This window comes from Mya arenaria, chromosome 3 (assembly GCF_026914265.1).
Source record: "Mya arenaria isolate MELC-2E11 chromosome 3, ASM2691426v1".
NCBI lineage: Eukaryota > Metazoa > Mollusca > Bivalvia > Myida > Myidae > Mya > Mya arenaria.
Genome location: NC_069124.1, coordinates 53,375,153 through 53,399,365, shown reverse-complemented (window position 1 = coordinate 53,399,365; position 24,213 = coordinate 53,375,153). Strand labels below are relative to the sequence as shown.

The window sequence follows — 24,213 nt, the reverse complement described above, 5'->3', positions numbered from 1 at the left end:
ATTTAGTCATAGTTCGGCTTTCTCGTTTGACGTCAGAAGTTCCATGTGGTTTTCTTGAGTTGGAATTATATTTAGAGGTACTTCCGATACGCACGTTTTTACTTCCGTAATGCAAGGTATATTTTTGTATTTCTCAGACATTTGAGCTATTGTTTTTGCATGCCACATTACCAGTTGTACGTAAAAATAGTTTCCATATATGTTGACGCATGTGCTTGCAAACACGCGGAGATGAATGCCATAGCATATGCTATAAGTAAACACGTGCTCGTGGAGAGGAATGGGTGCAGGTGCGCTTTCCCAGAATACCTTTTTTCAAGCATCCATTCATCTTTCGCATAACTCAGACTTGTTTATCAGATATGGTCTAATGTTTTTAGACGCGTTCTATGCTCATACTTTACACGACCTACGTAAATAAAACGTAAACAAAACAGTTATTCAACCTGCGTAGATACCCAGCTTCTAAAAACTGTTTTTTGCAGTCCTAATTTTCAAGGTAATATTAAGCATTTGTTTGTCAAATGGCTTATCTGTATAATCTTTTTTCGTGAATGGTTTATGTCTTTGTTAAGATGTCAATCTTCTTACACTGTTTTCAGTGGTTTGATAATTCTATCAGTTTCAAAGAGTCTTTTAATTGGTGATGTTGATTATAATATAATGGCTATACCACCTTGACATGATGACCCTAAGCCTAAGTTGATATCAAAACTTCACTATAAAACCCGTGTAGATATACATTGCAGTGTACTCTTTTACTAGACTTGAAACTGCAAGGTGGTCCGCTTTGATAAAAAATATATATCAAACACAAGCTCGTGCTACGTGACATTTTGATATTTAAAATCAGTTTGCTTTAAACGTTTTAGACTTCATAATTTTCATTTAAGGTGAAGAATACTAAAATTTTAGTTGCGTAAGAGCTATACCTATACATACACATCATACTACAGATATGGCTACTGACGACAAGAACTCTCCACCGGAAGAGTGGAAACAACAGACGGAGCCCCTGGCCCCGTCGACGCCAACGGACACAGCGACCCTGTCAAGTGAGGGGCTAAAACCGGAGATAATGGAGCGGGAAGTGTGGTCGAACAAACTGGACTTCCTGTTGGCGTGTATAGGGTTTTCCGTTGGGCTGGGGAACGTGTGGAGATTCCCCTTTCTATGCTACAGAAATGGTGGAGGTGAGTCTACTTATTTTTATTAACACATTAGACATATACTAATCAACTAAACCGTACTTCTGTTTTAGCAACCCCGTATTTATGTTGTTTCTATGTGAAGCTTTAAAGGGACTATACACCAGATGATAAAATTGCAAGAAAAAAGAAAATTGTCAAAAACTTACATAAAATTTGTATCGTTGTGTACAACGCATTGAATCTTACTGATATATCACATCGCTTACGACACATGCATCTTTCACAGTTTTTGCGAATTTTACCATTCGAAATTTACTGGGGTTGTCTACCATGTACGTTTTTAATTTAAAAATAGCGTCGGTATTTGTATCTGTACTAATCACATGACTTTCATAGCTAATTATACACACTTTAAATTGGGAGACGATTATGCGCTTATTTTAAACGATTTAACTCAGCTGAGACGGCGATAAACTATTCCTTCAATCATGTAAAATGATGTATTGTCGGCCTCATACTAGCTCGATTGAACAATGATTCTAGGCTTGTCTTGTGGAAATAATGTATTTGCCGATTTTTGGTCCATCTAGTGTCAAGTCCCTTCAATACAGATTCAACTGTTGGAAGCATGGACGTAATATTGAGTTACAACGCGCGTCTGATTTGCGGTCAGATAGAAATGTATCAGTGGAACGAATATGTTTTGTAAATCTATAACAGATGTTAAAGTGTGCTATTTTACAATCTCTCGGGAAATCGAGACTTCAAAACGTTTTATATAATCTCCAAACAATATTCATTGCAAATGTATTCAGTGCAAATTTGCGCTCCGCTGATAAACTGAGTTATGTGCAGAAAAATCTGCAAAATTAATTCCTCCTATTCACTGATAATATATTTGATATAAAAAAAATCTGCTGAATATCAACTGCGTTAAATTACCTTTTGAATTAAATGATACAAAGTGAAGGTAAAGATGCCTTTCTTGCTTAATATTTGGTTCATCGTCTATTTCTTAAAAGTTTTCACTTAAAGTGACACTTATTCAAAATCAATACATACACGTGTATAAAATACATGATTTTGAGTGATAAGTTTTTTAACTACTTACTAAATAATGCATTTATGGAATATATTAATGACTGATATCAAGATTGTGTCCCTGTTCTTGATATCTGATAACGCAAAAATATTAAATGATTGATGAGTGTTAAAAGATTTACTGCGATCTACTATAGTCTCATAAGGTAGAAACACCATTTTTTCTGCACCTTTCTTTCAAATTAAACTCGGTATACTTCATATGAATCTTTGTTTTTGACATTTATTCATCCTTTTAAGTATATCAAAACAATTGTATTAATTGTGGTAAATCTTATTTGGGAGTAAGAGTGCATCTTTAAGGTAACATCATCAGAAATAATTATGAATAAATTATGCAGCGTGGCAATGAATAAATAAACGGCTGACATTTTCCAAATAAAATACATTCTTTGGTGTACACTTTCCAGCCGAAGTTGATGAAGGTTTTTCTGTCACCCGGTCTCACGTGTGCACCATCATTCTGTCAATGTTATGGCCAAATCGATACAGTGTCTCAGAAGATATTTGCATATCTGGAATTGGCTGCAGGAGAAATCCTGGCCACATTTCTCTCTGTGAAAATATTGTTTTATTTATCCTAGAAATAACAATAGTGTTTGCACGATGTCTGCTCCTATCTCTGAAAATTGCTTTTTTCTGATTACTCAATGTCAAGATTTGGCAGAATATCAATAAAATATTAACTCAAATTTCTCATCTGCTGCTCGACGAGGTTTTATTATATATGATACGATCAAGTACGTCCGTTGAAATATGATTAAAAACGCGTGAACGTGAATATGAATACAGTGTACAAACTAAGTAACCAAATGGTTGTCAAAAACAAGACGGCGGGGCACCACTGTGGTCTTTTTGTGACCGACTTGAACTAGGAACTAGCTCTATCTGTCAATCAGTTTCAACGTCTTCCGGATGTGTGAACCAAATTTTGTCGGCTGCGTCTGTGTTATCACACACAAGTTTGCCTTTCTCGTCTGTCTGTTCAAGATGCGTAATTATCGACTCTATGTACAGTAGTATGTCAATCTCTGCAGTCTTTTCCCGCATTTCCCCAACCACATTACCATGTGTCACTGTCACGTGATTCAGCCGCGTTTCGAGTTTACCATAGTCTGCTCGCAGCTCCTTCAAAGTATCCCGAGACACTTTTATATCAGCTTCAACTTTCACAAGACTCTGCATGCTGCCCCGGATGTTTTCCAAAAGCTCGTCTGTTTTTCGCTGCATCGCGTAATCTCGACCCGGTTTGTACACGTGACTTAAACACCTGTGGCACTTGTGTCTGCAGAGCGTTCGAATGTCATCTGCTATTGTCGGGATTCTCGCCTGCCTAGCCCGATGACGTACTCCGGATTCAAGCTCCGGATTTTCTGTAAATATGACATCGTCATCATAATCGAGATCGGTTGAATGTACACCCACCATGGTTTATCGTCTGCTTCCGCAATGACGTGACGTAACTGATGACGTCGGCGGTTTTGTAGATTTTCCCGCATTTTGAATGCCGGAAATGGTCTATATTCATATACTTGCTATAATTGTGTTTTAATCGCCTACATGTACATAAATTTCATTATTTAATGGAGTTGCATGTTGGCCATATGTGAGTGTAGCCCCCTCCATACCGAAATTTCCATTGAATGACTTTTAATTTTAAAATTATTAAGAAGATTGGCAAATGTGCAATGTTCAGTTGTTTTGTACATTACTGCCCGTGTATACAGAAATCCACAACAAATAAATTGACCTCACAGCGACTTTGTCAGACCCAGAAATCCACAGTCTATAATAGCTTAATGTATAACATGACCTCCTATATATAAATCAATAGTCAATTGTGTTTGCTCTCTGACACGGGTCAATAGTTCGGCAACCGGTCAACAGCTACGAAAAAATGTGGATTTTTATTTTATTTTTTATTTTTATTTTTTGCGTTATCTTTCTTTTTTCTATTTTAGTTACAAATTTATCGGGGAATATTCAACAGAAATTGTATTCAATTGATGTTAAATTAATTAAAAGTATGATTGGATAAAATCAAATTGTTGATTGCAAAAATGTTTTGACTATTGACTGAAAATAGTATTCTATTAGACTTGGTATATTAGAATACCAAAATATGAGAATATCAAATAAATTTTAAAGAGTATAATCTTAAACTACAACGGATAGAAATAATTATACATACATGTATATAATTTGAATGATTCTAAATGCACGTACATGCTACATGATTCACCATTATTTTTTGGTTTATTTTATTTATGTGTACTACAATAAATCAATACAATAGTTTATATACAACGCGATGAAAACCATTTAAACAAACAGTACACTATAGGCGTCCCAAAGTCCTCGATTATGTGTTGACCTAATGCACCACAAAGATCAGTCTTACATTAAAAATGAATGGTTTTGTTTGTTTCTTCTTGCAGGTGCGTTCCTGATCCCGTATTTCATCGCGGTGATATTGGGCGGAATCCCAGCCTTCTTCCTGGAGGTGTCTCTAGGACAGTTTATGTCCGAGGGGGGCACCGGTACATGGAAAATATGCCCCCTCTTTCAAGGTATACAAACCGCATATACTGTGTTAATTAAGACCCTTCGCTTACCCATAATGAAAAAAAAACGCAAGGTACAAAATGACAGATTTTTTTTATAATTTTAAATAGTTGTACGAAAACCCACAGTTGGCTGTGGCTGTGAAATATAGCCGTAAAAGGCTGTGGTCGTGTGTATTTTACAAAAACCGGTGTATCGCGGTCGGCAAAATCACGATTTAATCTGATTTTTCGGATAAAAATTATGTCGACAGAAAATGGTAGAATCATATTTTAATAAAATATTCATTTTCTTACAGGTATTGGCTACGCCTGTGCCATCATCGTGTTTCTACTGAATTGCGAATACAACATAATCCTAACATGGGCGTTCCACTATTTGTTTTCGTCGTTTACTTCGGTGCTACCCTGGTCACATTGTGAAAACGATTGGAATACGGAAACGTGTCGCGTTGACCATCGACAGCTCGGGAAAGGCCATCAAGGCAACGACACCCTCTATAACGTTAGCGTTGTCGTGAATGGGTCGCTAGGTGGCGCTGCTGCCAGCACCGTATCGAGCGTCGCTGCGAATGTAAGCTGGGTCACCTCGAAAGTGGCGGAGAATGTCTCGAAGCAAATCTCGGATCCAGTCACCGAATATTGGGAGTAAGTTTTGCGTTTTGATTATAGCGCTTAAAAATTATATATATTATACGCATACATTTAGCAAATTATCAAATTTTAGAAGTCATTTCTTTCCATTTTACTCAATCTATGTTACACAAAATATTATTAAGTTAGATTTTACTGCAGTACTGGTCTTTAGCATGTGGTGAAGATAAATTATAGTACTTTTTTCCCATTGCATCATTTCGTTTTGTAAAAAAAATAATGACTTTGCTTGAATCATTTGTTTGTTTGTTGCAATTGCTTTGACTTGCTGGAAATAACAAGTACTCTTTTTTTCTAAAGGCAACCAAATGTAATCGGAAAGGTTGCTTGGTGCTGATTTTTAATCCATTTCTACCATGTTATAGGCTGCGCAGCCCAATTTGAACATGAAACTCGTGCGTTCATTTCACGTTTAAGGTTACGCTTCGCTTCTACTCATTGTGTCTTTTTATTGTAGATGAGGATATCAGCTCCATATGCTGATTAATATTAACATTGTTAGTTTGTTTCAGAGCCACCACCCACCCCCAACCCACGATTAACACGCACTGAAAACCGCGACTTCTTTTAAACCGTTCTACTATGTATTGCTTATACTATGCCAATGCATTACTGACTTCATAGACATATCATATACCCGCAGTATATGTCAATTTACCCGCAGTTTATGTCAATTTACCCGCAGTATATGTCAATATTACCGCAGTTTATGTCATGTTATGATTTATTTTCGTTTGGTAAAACTACCACTACTATACTTACGTTTCTGTTTTATAATAACACTTTAAAAATAAAAGTAGGTTTTTATTTTTGTTAGTATCTTTATACTTATTTTTTTTTTTTTGACTTCATTTTGAAAGTAATTTCTCCCACCTCAGATAAGTAGATCCAATAATTTAGCTATGCTAGAAATTCTTATCTTGCCCACGGGCGAAGATAAAATGCCCGTATGGAACTTCTTTTTAATGGTCTCCACATTGTAATTACCTCCCTTGTTAAAGACTGTCGTCTGTAGCATTATGGAATCATTTTCTTGTGGTAATATTTAGAACGCTAATTAATTATTTCTCGCTTCAAATGTCACCATAAAACAGTTATCACGCACCTTTCAAGAAATAATGCTTTACTCTCCTTAGAACTATTTAAAGACCGATTTGACTAATAACATCATCTGAATCGCTGCGCGCATATCCATGACAACCTCGAATTATCGCATATCCATGCGCAATTATTTTTACTAAGCACAAAAAAGTTCCAGCAAAAAATACATTTTTACTTAATTTTGTTTAATTGAGGTGGGAAAAAAAGCATCTACCATAGCCGCTCGTGTAAGATAGGTTCATCCCGACCCTCGCGCAGGGTGTTTTGCGGAAACTCGGTCAAAACACCCTACGCTCAGGTCGGGATGAACCTATCTTACACTCTCGGCCATGGAAGATACTTATAATCTAGTTTTGTTAAGTATTTCAACTTGTGTTCATTTCTTGTAACACATTTTTATTTACACGTGCAGTTAGCTTTGCATGAAACTTGCAAATGCTGTATTTTCGGACATACCATACTTTCGGATGGTGTCGTATTCATGCCCTAACGTCAACCACTTACAGGCGGAAAGTGCTGGGGTTGTCCTCGGGGATCGACGAGCCGGGGAACATCAAGTGGGACCTCTGTTTATGTCTTCTCCTAGCATGGATAGTCGTCTATTTCTGCATCTGGAAGGGAATCCGAAGCTCCGGCAAGGTGATTCTGAAAGTGAAAAAATGGGATCATGTAATATGCGCATACCCATATCTATACCAGAGTACCCTCAAAGAACCCCCAAATCAAAGTACAAGGGTTGTGAAGTATATGTCACCGGTTCCCAAAAATCTTTCAAAACGTCAAAGGCAATCAGCTGGTAGAGCCTCGGTGGATCCCCCTGTCAAAACGAGGCAATTTTCGGATACATTAAGTACCTCAAATGTGCTCGATGCAAGTCCGTTGATTAAAACGTTACATTCAAACTTAATACCTATAAAAACCCATCTCCTTTTTACCGGACTTGAATCGTTGCCCTTCCCACTTTTAGGCACATGAAATGCAAGAAATTGAGAAAGATGTTTCCGAAAAGTGAGTTGCCCAAACTAATGCGATGTTTATTTTGTTCAGGCTAGTTGGATTCTCTGCACTTTAGTGTGCAGACATTCAGCGTTGGACAAAGAAATGCATCTCGATGCAAAATTGCCCGTGATTTGCAATGTTGTCATAACAATTCCTAAATTATTCACACTCATTTAAAAGTAAAAATTACACCAAAAAGAACTAAAACTCCCCATAAACTGCGAAACATTGTGGCAGTGACTAAGTCCTTAACATTAGCCTATGCCATTCGGCGCCTTTTGTTGAAAACTACTCCGATGCGAGTAAGAAACAATGGGTGTGGATAAGATATGCATTCCTGTAAAACAAAACATGTATTTTTATTTTCAGGTCGCTTTCTTTTAAAGCGGACGCTACTCAATTTATGAGTATAATTTAATCGAATCTAATTAAAGTACAATTATTATTCTGTTTTGAATGGTAAAGTGCAAATAATGAATTATCATAAAATAGTTTCGTAAAAACATTATTATGTTGACTATACTAAATTCCTTAAATAAAGTAAATAGTTTGCGTAATTTTGTTCGAAATTTGTAATACTTTTTTATAACTTTTTTTGTAAGTAATCTCTTTCGATTGATTCTATATTATGTCGCAGTCCCCAGATGTCACTGCTGTATGTAGTTGACACCTGTAAGTATCCTTGTAGGTGATGTATTTTACGGCGACCAGCCCCTACATCCTCATGTTTATCCTGCTGATAAGAGGCCTGACGCTAGAGGGCGCTTCTGAAGGGCTTAAATTCTACCTCATACCTGATTGGTCAAGACTGTTGGACACGCAGGTAAGAATATTTCTCCCTTAAAAGTTGGTGTTGATTTATTTCATATAAACGGACGTATAAGGAGTGTTTATGTTTAATTTTGTTGAGCTTTGTTTAACAAAAGTAAAACTATGATGACATGGATGAGAAAAAGTGGCCCCAACTCTTTTATTTGTATAGGGAAAAAGAGCCAATGACACTTCTTAAGTGAAATTCAGCTGAAAATTGACTAACATTTTCTACATTCGTTTGTAAGCATGCATGTGTTTCATGAAAAAATCGTTTTTATTATTCCATAACCAGTATGTGTATAAAATAACCGAAAACGTGTGAAGATTAAAACTATTTATATGGCACTGCAATCCCCGATTTCTCAAATAAGCCCCCATAATCGTGATATAAGGTAAAATAACGAGTCAGACTTTCGTTTTATCATGATGCCTTAGACTGACCCCTAAAGAGCTGGAGCCACTGTTTCGCATCCGTGTATGCGTATAGAGGACATATATTTCATAAATCTCAAATGGACGTCCCCTCTTTATTGGCAATTAATAGTGCAATTTGTAACACTCGACAGTTTCTTTAAATGACCCGTGGTAATTGCAGTGTTGCAATTATATCAATTTATGAAAGTCCCAGAACAAACGCTATGAAGTCTCAGAACAAACGCTTTGAAAGCAAAGCTTAAGTGATTTCTCAAAATACAAAGGAAGCGCTTACTTTTGACGTAGGTGTGACGTTACAGAACAAAATATCAGTATACGGTCTTAGTGTCGGAGAAGCACAAACCGATTTGTAATTAATGCAGAGAGCATCTTACACGTGCATACTGCATTAGTAAGTCCTATCACAAATATAAGCTAAAGAAATGTTAGTTCATAATGTTTTGTGACCCCCTCCACGCACCCTTCGAAGAAGTAAGGGGTATATTTCTTTGCACATGACGGTCCGTTGGCCGGTCGGAAGACCAAACCATGTCCGATCGATAATTAGAGAACGCTTTGGCCTAAGGTCCTCAAACTTGGTCATGACGTGCAGATGACTCTAATGATTTCTGGGGTCAGAAGGTCAAAGGCCACGGTCGCAGTGGACTTGAGCACATAAAGCTTATCGGAATATTACTAAGGCTGACCTTAGATTCTCAACCTTGAACATTGAAACCTTGTTCTATTGATAACTTAATATGACAGGGTCCTCAAGCTTTGAGGGAAGTTGGTCATGACTAGCAGATGACCCCTATTGATTGTCTCCAGATTGACCTTAAATTTGGTAAGGAGGTTGGTCATGACCACTAGGTGACCCCTATAAAGGTTATTGACTTTGTGGTTAGAAGGTCACCGTCGCGGTGATTTGTCCAATTGATAACTTGAGTATGCTTGTGCTTAAGGTCCTCAAACTTGGAATGAAGGTTGGTCATGATCAGCATATGTCATCCATAGATTTACCTCACATTGACCTTAAACACAAATCCTTGTTGGATCAATATAAAGATACCGTTTGAATTCCCGTTTTCAAACATGGAAGGGAGGTTGGTTATGACCAGTGTTTATTCACTTTACAATATACCCCAAAAGTAGCATGGTATCATTAGCAAAGTCAGTTGTAACAACACACTTATTGGACTATAGACATAAAACTTGGCAAACTGTTCAATTAACTGTATAATAGTGTATGGTGAAATCTATGTGACATGTCTTACGTTTGATGCAATGCAGTGTGTTTTAATAACATTGTCCACGATCGTTACGGACATTCCTCGTTTAACTTTAACGTCCATTACACATATTGTATATCAAATTAAAAGTTAATTCTATAAAGAAAATGATAACATGTTAATATATACTTTAATGATAGTTGTTTGTGAACGAACAGCTAATACCATTCGGCTAATCATTACCCAGTTAGTTGAACCTCGAATGGTACACCACGATGATGAGTAGATGTGTCTGAAATATTTCCATGACAAATGGCCAGTTTGTAGAGGCATGTGCCCTTGAATATAATTTGTATATTGTGGGCTATGGTGGAGTTTGTGGACCGTTTAAGAGATGTCATTCAACTTGGTACTAATACCACCATGGTGTGTAGTAGAGCATGACTTCTGTGTCTTGAATGTGATTTTTTTATTTGAGCGAATTCCTGCCACAAGTAAAGAGGTGTCATTCTCAAACTTGGTACACATTGCCACCATGACGTGTAGTAGTACCTGGTGTATTTTTTGTGACGTACGGCCATTTCGTCTTAGAGATGTGTGCACTTAAAAACGACTTTAACTCTTTTTGCTATTTTGACGACTTATATATTTATCAGACGCGTAGCTGACTGTACGCAAATACGCAGTTGCGTAATGATATTTTGACATGTCGATGTTTTTGTCATATCAAAAACTCCGAATTTGAAATGTCCGCTCACACTAGGTACCTACTCCCAAGGTATCGATCTGCGTTATTTCAAAGTGGGCCTAGCTGAGCGCCTGCTTTTGGTTATTTTGGAGTTCTAGAGCAAGTTACTCCCATAGTTTTTAAGACATCACTTTGATACTTGGAACAGATTACCACCATGATGGGTAGAAGGGCTTGGCGTATTTTTTTAGAAACATTGCTTATTTCATTTTCTCATACCGTGGCAAACTCCTTTTTTAAGTTTGGTGCGCTTGAACATCTGTTTAACACTTCAGCTATAATGAAGATTTAATGTTGACCTTGTGGTTTATACGAATGATTCTCTTTGATATAATCTTAAATCATTTAAAATTAGTTTACTTCGATATTTGCCGGAGTCAATAGCATCGTGCGTCAATGTGATTTGCGGGGGTAGACATTACCTCTGTGATAGCTGTAGTAGTTTACTTAAGTTTCATACTCATTCTTAATATTAAATGTGACATGTGCGTGTTAAGCAATCTCACATTGAAACTCTTAAATTTCTGTAGTGTTTCAATCGTGGTCGCTTAGATACACACGTATTGATTAAAGAAGTTGAAGTTTCTAAATTTCCGGTGTATTGTTGTAGTTAAAAGAAATTTCATTCCAATTATTTCGTTAATGAGGTCATTTAAGATCGCTTTTTTCCGCATGCCGGTCGTAACAATCGCCTACACGGTATTAACATAATTGTTTCCTTCTTTTTTATCTGCATGTTCATTATAAATACAGTGAATTTATGATGTTATAAATCGGCCAATATAATGATGTGCATAACTAAAAACAGAAACCTATTATTTAAACCGCCGCTGTTCAAATTCTGGGCGATAATTACTATCAATGGTAACATTAAGTATAAATAGAATATTTCCTTAAAGCTGCACTCTCACAGATTTACCGTTTTTACAACTTTTTTTATTTTTTGTCTTGGAATGAGTGAATGTTTGCGTAAATATCTTCAATTCAGTGATAAAAGACTGCTGTCAAAAGATCAGATCGCAGATTTTCATTTTTCCGTTTCAAAATTAATGTTTTATGGCTAAAACCGTTACTTACGGTTTAAGAAAAATGCATAAACCATCAATTTTTGAACTTAATGTAAAAATCTGCATTCTAAATTTTGTCAGCAAGCTTCAATGACTGGTTTACATGCATTTTCGCTTAAATTGGCTCTTCCAAGACGAAAAATAAAAAAGTTGTCAAAACGTTCAATCTGTTGGAATGAAGCTAACATTAAAGCCACACTATCAGCTTTGGTGGATACTGGGATGGGGGATCGATTAACCTGTATTTGTAGTTCGGTTCTGGGGGAGGGGCGCAAGGCAAAAGGCCACGCCCCTTAGTTACTGCCCCTCTATCGCCAATTCCTGTATCCGCCCCTTACGTCCCATTTAACTTCAAATCCTGGTCCCGCCCGTGTTGTTTGTTCATATTTTTATATTTACCAGTATATATGCATAAGGCATCTTGAACGTTTCTAATTGACCTTTTGTCTGTAAACAAAAAGTAGCGACAACAAATTTTTATTTCAAAATTATATTCGCGTTACTTTTTAGCATGCTGAATGTTGACAACTTTCGCGGCAAGGTTGACTAATTCCGATAAAATCATTACTCGTGTATGGTTTAGTGCCACGGAAAAATACTGGAATTAAACCGTTTTTTTCTAACTTACATGCTTGTAAATGTATTAAATGGGTTGGAAAATGTCACTGGCACCGGATTTTCAAACTCAAACATTTTTTTTAAAAAATCAAAAAAAATCCTATAATTCCTCACTAAAAATTATGATACCGAATATGTGAAAAAATATTGAAAAATATTTTTTTTTTAAAATATGCACTTTGTACTGTATATTATACAGTACAGTTTTCTTACATATTCGGTATTATAATTTTTAGTAAGGAATTATAAGATTTTTTTGTTTTTTAAAAAAAATGTTGGAGTTTAAAAATCCGGTGCCAGTGGGAAAATGTTAATATTTGATAACTTTAATACCACAGCGAATGGGCCTTTAAGCGAAGAAACTATGACTAGCCTTAAACTTAAAGTCCACTGTATCAATAGACAACAACTAATTGTGTATGTGTTTAACGTATATGAAGCAGGACAACAAATGACAAGTCAGCAACATTCAATGTAACACTGTACAAAGAAGTTCAGATAAATCGAGCAATCTCAATGTTTCACCGCCCTCAACCAACCGCCAATCCGGATAAGAGTGTGCGCACCCCCCCCCCCCCCCCGCATCATGTATAGCCGGTGTTATTGCGAGTTATGTACTCATTTCACACAACTCGGCACGACTCTAATATTGTGTAGTGCGTCCAAGCGACCTTAAGTATATGTAAGAGTCCACGTCTATGTGTAAGAAGTTGAACTTGTGCTGTAAGGCAGACGACAATGTGCCACAAAATGTCACTGTCATAGACAGGTGGTCAATGTCCAAACAAGCAGGCGACAAATCGGCTGTTATCAAACTACCAATACTTTAAAGGTGCGTGTGGACGCAGGAACTCAGCAGACCGGTATTGACGATACTACTTTATTTCAGGTTCAAAACCATTATTGTAAATTATTAGCGTTCAATGGCAATGTGCCATGGTATGCAGACGACAATTAATCGGTTATTTACAGGTGTGGGTGGACGCGGGGACCCAGATCTTCTTCTCCTACTCCATCGCCCTTGGAACCCTGACCGCCCTCGGCAGCTATAACCGATTCAACCACAACTCACTCAGGTAAAATGCGAGAAAATTACAACGTATTTTGCGCGTATTCTTATTCAGTAATTGTTCAGGGAATCTACCATCTCAAAATAACAAACTTAGATCTTGAAACTGGGTAACATATTCTAGTGCATGATTGTTTGAATAATTCAAAATGTATGTTACAGTGTGCATTTTGGCAAATATTTATAAGGCAAAACATGGTCGAGTGGATGACCTATTGTCATTTGATGTCCAAGAATGCCTTGTTTATAAAATAATGCCAGAAATAGTTTGGCTTAGGAGGCGCAAAACACAGTTAAAATACCGTACTGAAGTACCTGTTTTAATGTTGCTGTAATAGAAATATCAGAGATATTTTCATTGACGTCATCGATTGAAGTTTTTACTGTTGTAAAAAAAATCGAAATACTTTTTTAAACTTAAGCTCCAATATGTAACATGTAAATTATATTTTAAGATTTGTGTCGGTCTACGATTGATAAGACCCATGTTATTAGGCAATTATTTAATGAGCTTAGTTTGTCTGGCTTCTTAACCGCAAACATACTTATCACCAAATCAGCGATACTATTTACGGTGTTCGACTTTTGCCGTAATTGCGGTCGATATTGAAAAAAACATGATACTTATGTGGCACAAATACTTATTAGAGGTCATTACCGACCTTTTTTTTTCTTTTAAACTATGCTCTTAATATCAGGTTTGCTTACATTATATATGATATCTGATCTTTAAATGATCATAGGATAAAGACAGTAAGAAATCGAGTATCATTAACTAGTCGACCCTAAAAAACAACTCGATGCTAATTAGTTTGAGTAGCGATTAGTTACAACGTACACTAAACAAATCGAGCCAAACGGTTATGCTTTCCTTCAGTTGAAAGAAATCGGTCATTTTCATCCAATTCGAGCCAACGAGGAAATCGAGCCAAGCGAGTTCGAGCCAATGGGGTTCGACTGTATTGCACTTGAGATGGGGTTGCTCAGTATTGTTATCACGAGTCACTTAGTAATGAACAAGCGCTTATGTATTGTCCGGTTTTAAAGCATACATGTTTCTTTGGATATATATTTCCTTGTTTGAGGGAATATTTATAAAGTACTTCAAATTTCTTCTATAGGGTTCATTTACGTGTATGAAACCCACACGTATCCCGTTGTCATAATATAGAATCTCGCTCTTTTCTGACATTAACTTGATATTTGGCAATGTTACTTGACCTTTCAAAACTATTTATTATTTATGTTGAAGTAGTTAATAAGGACGATTATAAACTTTTTTCTATTAATAAAAGTCATTTGTTATTTGAGTACTTAAATTAAGAAGCTAGAAATATCTATGAATACAAGAGTCCAAAAGGCCGTGAACTGTAAAACATCAGATAACTTATCAGGCATGATTTATCTTCCAAATCTTGAAATTGATACATATTCACGAACAAATTCACATTGGACTCTAAATTTGTCCCGTATTGAAGCAGAAATGCCCCACACGTGCTTAAGATGTGAATATACACATACGCATATCCCAGACAATGAGGTTTTTATATTTTAGACATAATACTATCTGTTGCTGCATAGACCTTCAATCAATGCCTTATAATGCGAACTTTACTCCAGCAAATGAACGCCTTTGTCGCCTATTATAGTACCCCGATCAGCCCTATTATTCTCTATTGTTCGACATGAAAAGCAGATAGTATTTATTATCGTACAGGTGCACTGGTATGAATTCTTTGTTGTCCGCGATAGTTACCCGCCAATTGATTTTAAGCTATCTGAGTAAAGAATTAGAAACACACATTATTATTAGATTTGACCTCAAGCAGAACTCTGAGATCTTTTTATTGCTGTGCGTCATGAAATATTCAATAGTGCATGTTACACCACAAGTTTAGTATTGCTCCCAAGTCTAAGTGAACGCGTTTGCATGTCTGTCGGTCAGTATACATGGTACGGTATTGTTAGCCAAAGTTCACAAAATCTAGAATACACCATACGCTTCAATGCCAGAAAGAATTTTCTGTAGTACATGTATATATAAAAGATTAAATTTCGAGATTCCTTGATTCTAGATTAATTATATGCAACAAGGTACATAGGCCATCCATCACCTTCCTGTCCCACGATCAGTATACACCTCTCAACCTTAATGGCCTGCGTCAGGTTACACGTTATCGCTATACCGGCTGTGCGATCCGTCTACTGGCTGGCATTTAACGTTCATCGAGTTCTCATGAAATTCACGTGTGTTTATATAACATGTATGTCTATCAGATTGTTTAACTCAATGCTTACACAGGCCACCTAATGCCAGTATACAACGGGAATAACGCTGCCATTATTACTCAATAGAACACCATGGACACAGACACTACTACTGCACTTATTTGTACAGAGGTTGTGGGTATCAACTCCATTAGCCCCGCTGTCGAAAGGAAATCTTAGACCCCTCCACCACACACACACACACGCACACTTCCCCTCCCCGTTTGCATCATGTCGGTATGAGATCATGTTGCCATTTATTTTGCTCTGTAGGGACATCATTCTGTTTTCCTGATTGAGATTAACACATATATTGTTGGGCCGCCCCAGTAACGAATACTATTTCCACACTGCATCTATACAGGTGGGCGGTTATATGAGTACCGAGGGAATATACTGCTCGGCTATATATTTTGCGAACAGTTTCGATGTTTTATGTGTGTTAGACAGCATCACGGTCCTACTGTTAAGACTGCAGTTCTAAAACTGGCATCGTTAGTCGGACGGGTGCTGTCCGAACGTGTCGATTAGTCGCATACACTGACGGGCTTCCTACCAACTTTATCCCGTTTCAGTTTGTTAGCATGTGTGTTACTGGGGCTTTAAAGGGACTTGACACCAGATGGTCCAAAATCGACAAATGCAGTATTTCTTGCGTGCGCGTACACTTGCGTGCATAAGACTATAAATCTAAATATTCCCCCCTTTTCTTCCATGTAGGGACGCGGTACTGTTCGGTCTTGTTAACAGTTTCACAAGCATACTGGCTGGCCTCGTCATCTTCAGCATCCTTGGCTTCATGGCCGTAAGACAGGGAGTGTCCGTCGCCGAAGTAGCCGAGTCAGGTAACGGTCACAGTGCATGTAGCGTTAAAGAAAATATATGAGGTTTATGCATTTTTAAGCTTCTGTTTAATGCGAAAACATGTTCGTCAGTAAATAAGTGCTACTAACGCAAAGGAGGTGATGGTCATACACAAAGTTCATTACACTTTGGATTACCTCCCTTGAACTATTACGGACGTTATCTGTCGGTCAAGTTGGCGTGTGCTTCGCAATATGTTAATGCCAATCTTACAATGCTTTACTATTCTCAATAAAACTGTATTATCATTCTGTACCCTTTGTCTTCTACAGGACCAGGCCTTGCATTTATAGCTTACCCCGAGGCGGTATCCCAGATGCCGATAGCCCCCTTCTGGTCCTGTCTATTCTTCATTATGGTCATTCTACTGGGACTCGACAGTCAGGTACGTAAAATGGAGTACGCCTGGCGTTCATATCGTACCCCGAAGCGGTGTTCCTGACATATAGACATTCAGATACTGTACATAAACGAGAAGCACTCCGAAGTGTTATACCAAACGCGGGAACCTTGTAACTTAGATACACTTTCTTTACGCGGCCCTCCATATATACACATTTTCAATGTGTGTTTGATTTTTTTTGTTATGAAAATTGCGCATCACGTCATCGCCGTCGTCGTCTGCAGCGTCGATGTGGGGCTACTTGTTGTTACCGCCAAGCGATGCTTTAGTTATAAACCGGAGTGACCGACTCGCAGTTTAGAACCAGCGCAGCAAAATAAAATGATACCGCATTAAGGGATCAACGTTAACATCACGAAGAAGTTAAAAGAACAATACCGACAGCGACGTTGTAAATTACTGTTTTAGGATAGATGCATTTCACGATCTCCTCTCACTATTAATAAACTGTTGAATACCTGGTGTGGTTACACCATTTATTGCTATTGTAAATATTACCTTTTCAGAAAACAAACATCGCCATAAATTTATTCGTTTATCTATAAGACGAGTATTCTTGTAGCCATAATGTCTTCTGCGAGTCTGGGTACTCATCATGGCAACACAGTTGCGGAGTGTTGCTTTCAATTTATCTCTCTGTGAACATTTAAGACATATGAGCCCCGGATCTGTGTCAGTCTTGAACCCGTTGGCACGGGTGACCAAAATTGATTCAGGATTTCTAGGAAATGCTACCCACTAGCTTATTGTATAAAAAAAAAACGCTGAAAATGAGAAGGGATAAAAACAGTCTCATATCCGATATGTCGTCTGCATACTCCTGTTTTTTCTGCTTAAATGCAACTGCAATGAACTGGCATCTTGCCTGTTCCAGCGAGATAGCAGCAGAATCCCATAATTTGATTTTCTTACTTAGAGATCGATTGCAATATTCATTGATATTTAATTACTGAATTCATTAATTTTAGATTGGAGCGGTTTAGAAGTTAACATTTCGTGCTTTACTTTCCACTCAGCATTGAGTAAAAAATGTGAACAAAAAATCAAAATCTTGATGCCTGCCAAGAATTTGAAGATTTCAGTCAAGTTTGGTGTAATAGAAATCCATTTGTTTTATATAATATTATATTACATTACTAGACACGAACCATTTCCATTTTAGTTTGTGGGGGTTGAAGGGTTCATAACCTTCGTGGTTGACCTTTACCCCCACGTGTTCCGGAAAGGATTCAGACGAGAAATTCTCATCGGTGTCGTCTGCGTCACCTGCTTCCTCGTAGGGCTCTCCATGGTTACCGAGGTAAGTGCATTCTGGGGGGGGGGGGGTATAAATATAACATTCTTACATAAGTCTCACTATACTGAACGTATTATTACACTGAATTCGCCTCGATCATTTATTTCGCTTCAGACACTCTTTGTTTTGTTATTTTACATACACTTGTATAGTTTTGCTGTGCAAATATGTTTTGGCCAAATAAACAGCATCTCTAGAAATTAAATGTTCTCATTACATCCCAACTTGTTTACATACTTCTCATTATATGACATGTGAAGTTTATTCATTGCATCATCACAAAGTTAAAACAATAAGAACATGCATGTGCATATTTGTGATTCCATCAGCCTCTAAAAGTACACAGCATTAAGCACTGATGGGTCCTGATTGTGCATAAATATGCCGTATAGAATTTAGCAATTACAGCGATCTGTTCAACATTCAAGATGGACTAACCCTTAACCTTGTGGGGCAGAACTGGTACAAAAGTCTTGTTGGAACCATACATTATACATAATTATATATTTAATGAGGTCGATCAGTCATTGCCACAAATGCTGAAATGGTTTATACTAGAACGGAGTTGATTTTACTGCATCAAATTTAAATAAAAATAAACTTAGCATGCCTGTTCCGCTCTAACGGCACCGGAATTGTCGAACTTGATTTGAAAGTAATTCTGTCCTCTACTGACTATGCATTTAATTACTTATGTTTTTTATCATCGAGAATGTCATTGACTAAGATTATGTAAACTGTTCAGCCCTGTAGAACCTTTGAACGATTAAAATGGCTATATTATAGATCAAGGTTGGTGGACTGTTTTCTTGACTTCTTTCTTGGTGAATGCAAGGATGTATGTGCATATTTTGTCGAGCATTATGACTTACTAATAGAAATAATGTATGTTCTGAATCTCTTCCTCAGTACGCATTTGTTTTAGTTAAAAAGTAAACAAGCCGTGTTTACGATCATGACACGTTCATGTTTTATATGAAATACGCGTAAGGTTTGTGAGCTATTTCGTCCTAACTGGTTATTTCAAATCCAAATCACGACAATAACAAGTTTTACACTTCAATTGCGTGTTTGACATTGTCAAGATTATAAGTATCTTCCATGGCCGAGAGTGTAAGATAGGTTCATTCCGACCCGAGCGTAGGGTGTTTTGCAAAACACCCTGCGCGAGGGTCGGGATGAACCTATCTTACACGAGCGGCTATGGTAGATGCTTTTTCTCCCAACTCAGTTAAACAAAATTAAGTAAAAATGTATTTTTTGCTGGAACTCTTTTATGCTTAGTAAAAATAATTGCGTATGGATATGCGATAATTCGTGGTCGTCATGGATATGCGCGCAGTGATTCAGACTATGTTAATAGTCAAATCGGTTTTTAAATAGTTCTAAGGAGAGTTAAGCATTATTTCTTGAAAAGTGCGTGAAAACTATTTTATGGTGACATTTGAAGCGATAAATAGTTAATTAGCGTTCTAAATGCCACAACACAATAAGAATTTTTAGCCTGGTTAAATTATTTGATCTACTTATCTGAGGTGGGAGAAATATTTGTTAAAGCGTGAGTTGAAATATTTCATATGATTTACCATATTTCACTCATTAAAAGGCGCGTTGTACGATATGTCATGTAAATGATACACGTATAGTATATACTTCAGCAAGGAAACTGATTACATTACTAATTACAGCATCTAAGCCTTAATACGATTAAAAAAGACTCTGTGTGTAAGGTGTCATTCCTTACAGCAATAGATCATACAATGGAATAACTATCGATTATAACAGTCTACGAAGATGAGATAATCTCTATGCATCTGATATGTCTATGGCTGATTTTAATTTAGGGGACATGCCAGTAAACTGTACATACAAGACATAAAATAGGTGTAAACGGAGGCTGTCACAAGTTCATTGTCCGAACTTGACCTCTGTTCATAACTCTTCGGGCAATGAATTTTTTTCTTTGAATGATATGCTCGATCATGGATGTTGCAATTCCCTCGTGACCAACTGTTTTATGTCACGTGAGGAACTATCAATTTGAGGGCTGTAACAGTTTAAACTGTATCACGAATACATGTATGTGTCCTTACCTCTATAATACTACAGGTGAGTCGTAAATGCCAGGTGACTCACCCATAACCCCTCCCCTACAGGGAGGGATGTATGTGTTTCAGTTGTTCGATTACTACTCGGCGAGTCGTATCGTGCTGGTCGTTGCGTTCTTCGAGTGTGTCGTCGTGTCATATATCTACGGTACGTGTACAAAATGCCCAGCATGCGTCCCAAACGCTTGACGTCGTGTCAACCTTTCAGTCGTTTTGGGGGTGGGTGTACGTTATTTCACTACGCCAACGGGAATTTCTACAATCAAAGTCGGACCCACTGAGTGTATATGTCTTGTTAGGTCGTTAATCTAAAGTGCTCTGACAAGATGCTACCTTGGTCAAAGCAACTCTGGTTCGTTTACGTACATGTAAACGAGCGTATAGCACTGTTACTCGTTTTACGTTCCTATCGGAAGACGGTTATCTATGTTAGTTCTGAGGCGGGATATCGAACCTGCGAACCCTGGATTGACAATCAAGTTACTAACTACTAGAACACGGGTCCGCCACTCAGTCTTCAGCGAGTGTTGGCTTGCTGATAGATATTTCCACAGTGCATGCTACGCTTTAAAGATAGCCATTATCACTTGTGACCCTACACTAACGTTCCATGAAAAGCATGTCTTATTTCCATGAATATGCATCCTTAGTCATATGCAGATATGATCTTAATCATTTGTATGAGTTTACAAGTTCTTAAATCTAGATTGTTTCATTTATGACATTTTTGTCGTACCATTAGATAACAGATGAGGAATTTCCTCGTAATTCTTTGCCATTGTCTGCATATAATCACATGATTGAAATAGTATATAATTCGCCGCTAGCACATCAATTATTGTATTGTTGAAGCCATAACAACTGCTCCTTAAGCCTGCGTATTTTAAGGTATTAAATCCACCATTAAGCTACGCTTTGAAAATATTGACGCACAGTATTTAAACGATATTGGTGTAAATTAAATGTGACTGATCGTAGCCGAATACTACCTGTGCCGATCTGATTTTACGTCGGTCAGTTTCATCTTTAACGCTCTTGTAAGTCAATGTAGATTATCCAATTATGCAAACATTCAAGGCAAAAGGTCGGAGTCTGGGCTGTGCGGCCCCAGGATGTGAATATTCCGGGGTTTTTTTTAATCTCTTTTGTCTTCTAACAAGAAAAAACTTTAGTTCTTAACAATAAGTACATATATGTCTGAATGCAATCTTAGGCTCTTAAAATTCTTCATAGCAGGGAGCTAAAGGGGCGTTGACCCTCACCATGGTGCTGCCCTTGACCCGCCAAGGGACCTTATTCGACCCCCGACCCCCTGCCTCCCTCGGCGTAAAGCTCAGGGTTATTTGCTTTCAGTCATTTTTCACCTTCACCTGACTGGAATCCAGTTTGATGAACTAATTTAGACTACAGCTAATGCATTCAAATTATAAAAGCATCATATATGAGGTTATATTTTATAAGTTATCCGTATGATCGATGGGACACCTTATGCATATGTTATCAGAAACTGACAATGTAAATGCGGCTGGGGTTTATTTTTGCCAAGAACACGTCTCGAATTTTATTTACGAGAGAACGAGATAGCCATTACATAAGCGATTTCTTTTCTTTATAGTTGATAGAAAAAGTAAACACTGGTTTTACATTTGTTGATAGTGTGGAGTATTCTGTGTACGTGTATACTTATTACCTTAAAAAAAACAACAGAAAATACTAAGTCGGTTAATTGGTATTATTTATTTTTTTGAAAATGCAAAGAAAACGTCGTTTTTATCTACGGTTATTTCTATGGTTTTTATCAATTATTATATCAGTATACGCGACTAAACGAGATGAATTCTTTACATTGTTTCAGAAAATTGTCAAAAGTGGAAACTTTTATGTAAATAGCAACTGGTGTGCATTGTTTTTCGTTTCGTAGGACTGTTCTCGGTCCTTTTAAATAATCTACCTATTTAAAACCGAACTGTGGTTACGTAGATCTGTTTTTACTTCGAATAGATAATTTCTGGAAGAGTTATCATTGTGATTGTATGTATATTTCTGGAAGAGTTATCATTGTGATTGTATGTATATTTCTGGAAGAGTGATCATTATGATTGTATGTATATTTCTGGAAGAGTTATCATTGTGATTGTATGTATATTTCTGGAAGAGTTATCATTGTGATTGTATGTATATTTCTGGAAGAGTTATCATTGTGATTGTATGTATATTTCTGGAAGAGTGATCATTGTGATTGTATGTATATTTCTGAAAGAGTTATCATTGTGATTGTATGTATATTTCTGGAAGAGTTATCATTTTGATTGTACGTATATTTCAGGAACGAACCGATTCCAGGACAACCTAGAGATGATGTTTGGTTTCCGGGTGAACCCCGTTATGAAATACATGTGGATGATATTCACACCCATATTCACTATGGTAAGTCTTTGGTGAAGATCGTGTGCGTATATTCACTACGGTAAGTCTGTTAGGGAGGGCGTTGGCGTATATTCACTACGGTAAGTTTGTTAGGGAGGGCGTTTATCCACAATGGTAAGTCGGTGAGGAAGGTCGTGTGCGTATATTAACTATGGTAAGTCTGTGAGGAAGCTAGTGTGCGTATAATCACTATGGTAAGTCTGTGAGGAAGCTAATGTGCGTATATTCACTATGGTAAGTCTGTGAGGAAGGTCGTGTGCGTAGATTCACTATGGTAAGTCTGTGAGGAAGCTAGTGTGCGTATATTCACTATGGGTGAATATATGCATACGCCCTTCCCAACAGACTTACCATAGTGAATATATGCACACGACCCTTACCACAGACTTACCATAGTGAATATACGCACATTAGCTTCCTCACAGACTTACCATAGTGAATAAACGCACACGACCTTCCTCACAGACTTACTATGGTAGGGCGTGGGCGTATATTCACTATGGTAAGTCTGTTAGGGAGGGCGTGGGCGTTTATTCACTACTAAGTCTGTGAGGAAGATCGTATGCGTATATTAACTAATTAGTCTGTGAGGAAGGTTGTGTGCGTGTATTCACTATGGTTAGTCTGTGAGAAAGGTAGTGTGTGTATATTCACTAGTAAGTTTCTGAGGAAAGTCGTGTGCGCGTATTCACTATGGTTAGTCTGTGAGAAAGGTAGTGTGTGTATATTCACTAGTAAGTTTCTGAGGAAAGTCGTGTGCGCGTATTCACTATGGTTAGTCTGTGAGAAAGGTAGTGTGTGTATATTCACTAGTAAGTTTCTGAGGAAAGTCGTGTGCGCGTATTCACTATGGTTAGTCTGTGAGAAAGGTAGTGTGCGTATATTCGCTAGTAAGTCGGTGAGGAAAGTCGTGTGCGTGTATTCACTATGGTTAGTCTGTGAGAAAGGTAGTGTGTGTATATTCACTAGTAAGTCGGTGAGGAAGGTCGTGTGCGTGTATTCACTATGGTTAGTCTGTGAGAAAGGTATTGTGCGTATATTCACTAGTAAGTCGGTGAGGAAAGTCGTTTGCGTGTATTCACTATGGTTAGTCTGTGAGAAAGGTAGTGTGTGTATATTCACTAGTAAGTCGGTGAGGAAAGTCGTGTGCGTGTATTCACTATGGTTAGTCTGTGAGAAAGGTAGTGTGCGTATATTCACTAGTAAGTCGGTGAGGAAAGTCGTGTGCGTGTATTCACTATGGTTAGTCTGTGAGAAAGGTAGTGTGTGTATATTCACTAGTAAGTCGGTGAGGAAAGTCGTGTGCGTGTATTCACTA

General features: G+C 37.5%; 1 protein-coding gene across 2 annotated transcripts in view; it reads left to right on the top strand.

Moving 5' to 3' along the window:
• Positions 1 to 24,213, top strand: part of LOC128228072 (sodium- and chloride-dependent taurine transporter-like) — a 42,495-nt gene that overhangs the window by 12,344 nt on the left and 5,938 nt on the right. For both annotated transcript variants that reach the window (XM_052939158.1, XM_052939159.1), the window contains exons 2-12: positions 957 to 1,193; positions 4,691 to 4,822; positions 5,116 to 5,464; positions 7,078 to 7,210; positions 8,259 to 8,393; positions 13,432 to 13,535; positions 16,517 to 16,641; positions 16,933 to 17,045; positions 18,226 to 18,363; positions 20,517 to 20,616; positions 22,795 to 22,895. In XM_052939158.1, the coding sequence (XP_052795118.1) occupies positions 959 to 1,193; positions 4,691 to 4,822; positions 5,116 to 5,464; positions 7,078 to 7,210; positions 8,259 to 8,393; positions 13,432 to 13,535; positions 16,517 to 16,641; positions 16,933 to 17,045; positions 18,226 to 18,363; positions 20,517 to 20,616; positions 22,795 to 22,895 (1,665 nt within the window). In that variant the 5' untranslated portion in view covers positions 957 to 958. The remainder of the gene's footprint in view (positions 1 to 956; positions 1,194 to 4,690; positions 4,823 to 5,115; positions 5,465 to 7,077; positions 7,211 to 8,258; positions 8,394 to 13,431; positions 13,536 to 16,516; positions 16,642 to 16,932; positions 17,046 to 18,225; positions 18,364 to 20,516; positions 20,617 to 22,794; positions 22,896 to 24,213) is intronic.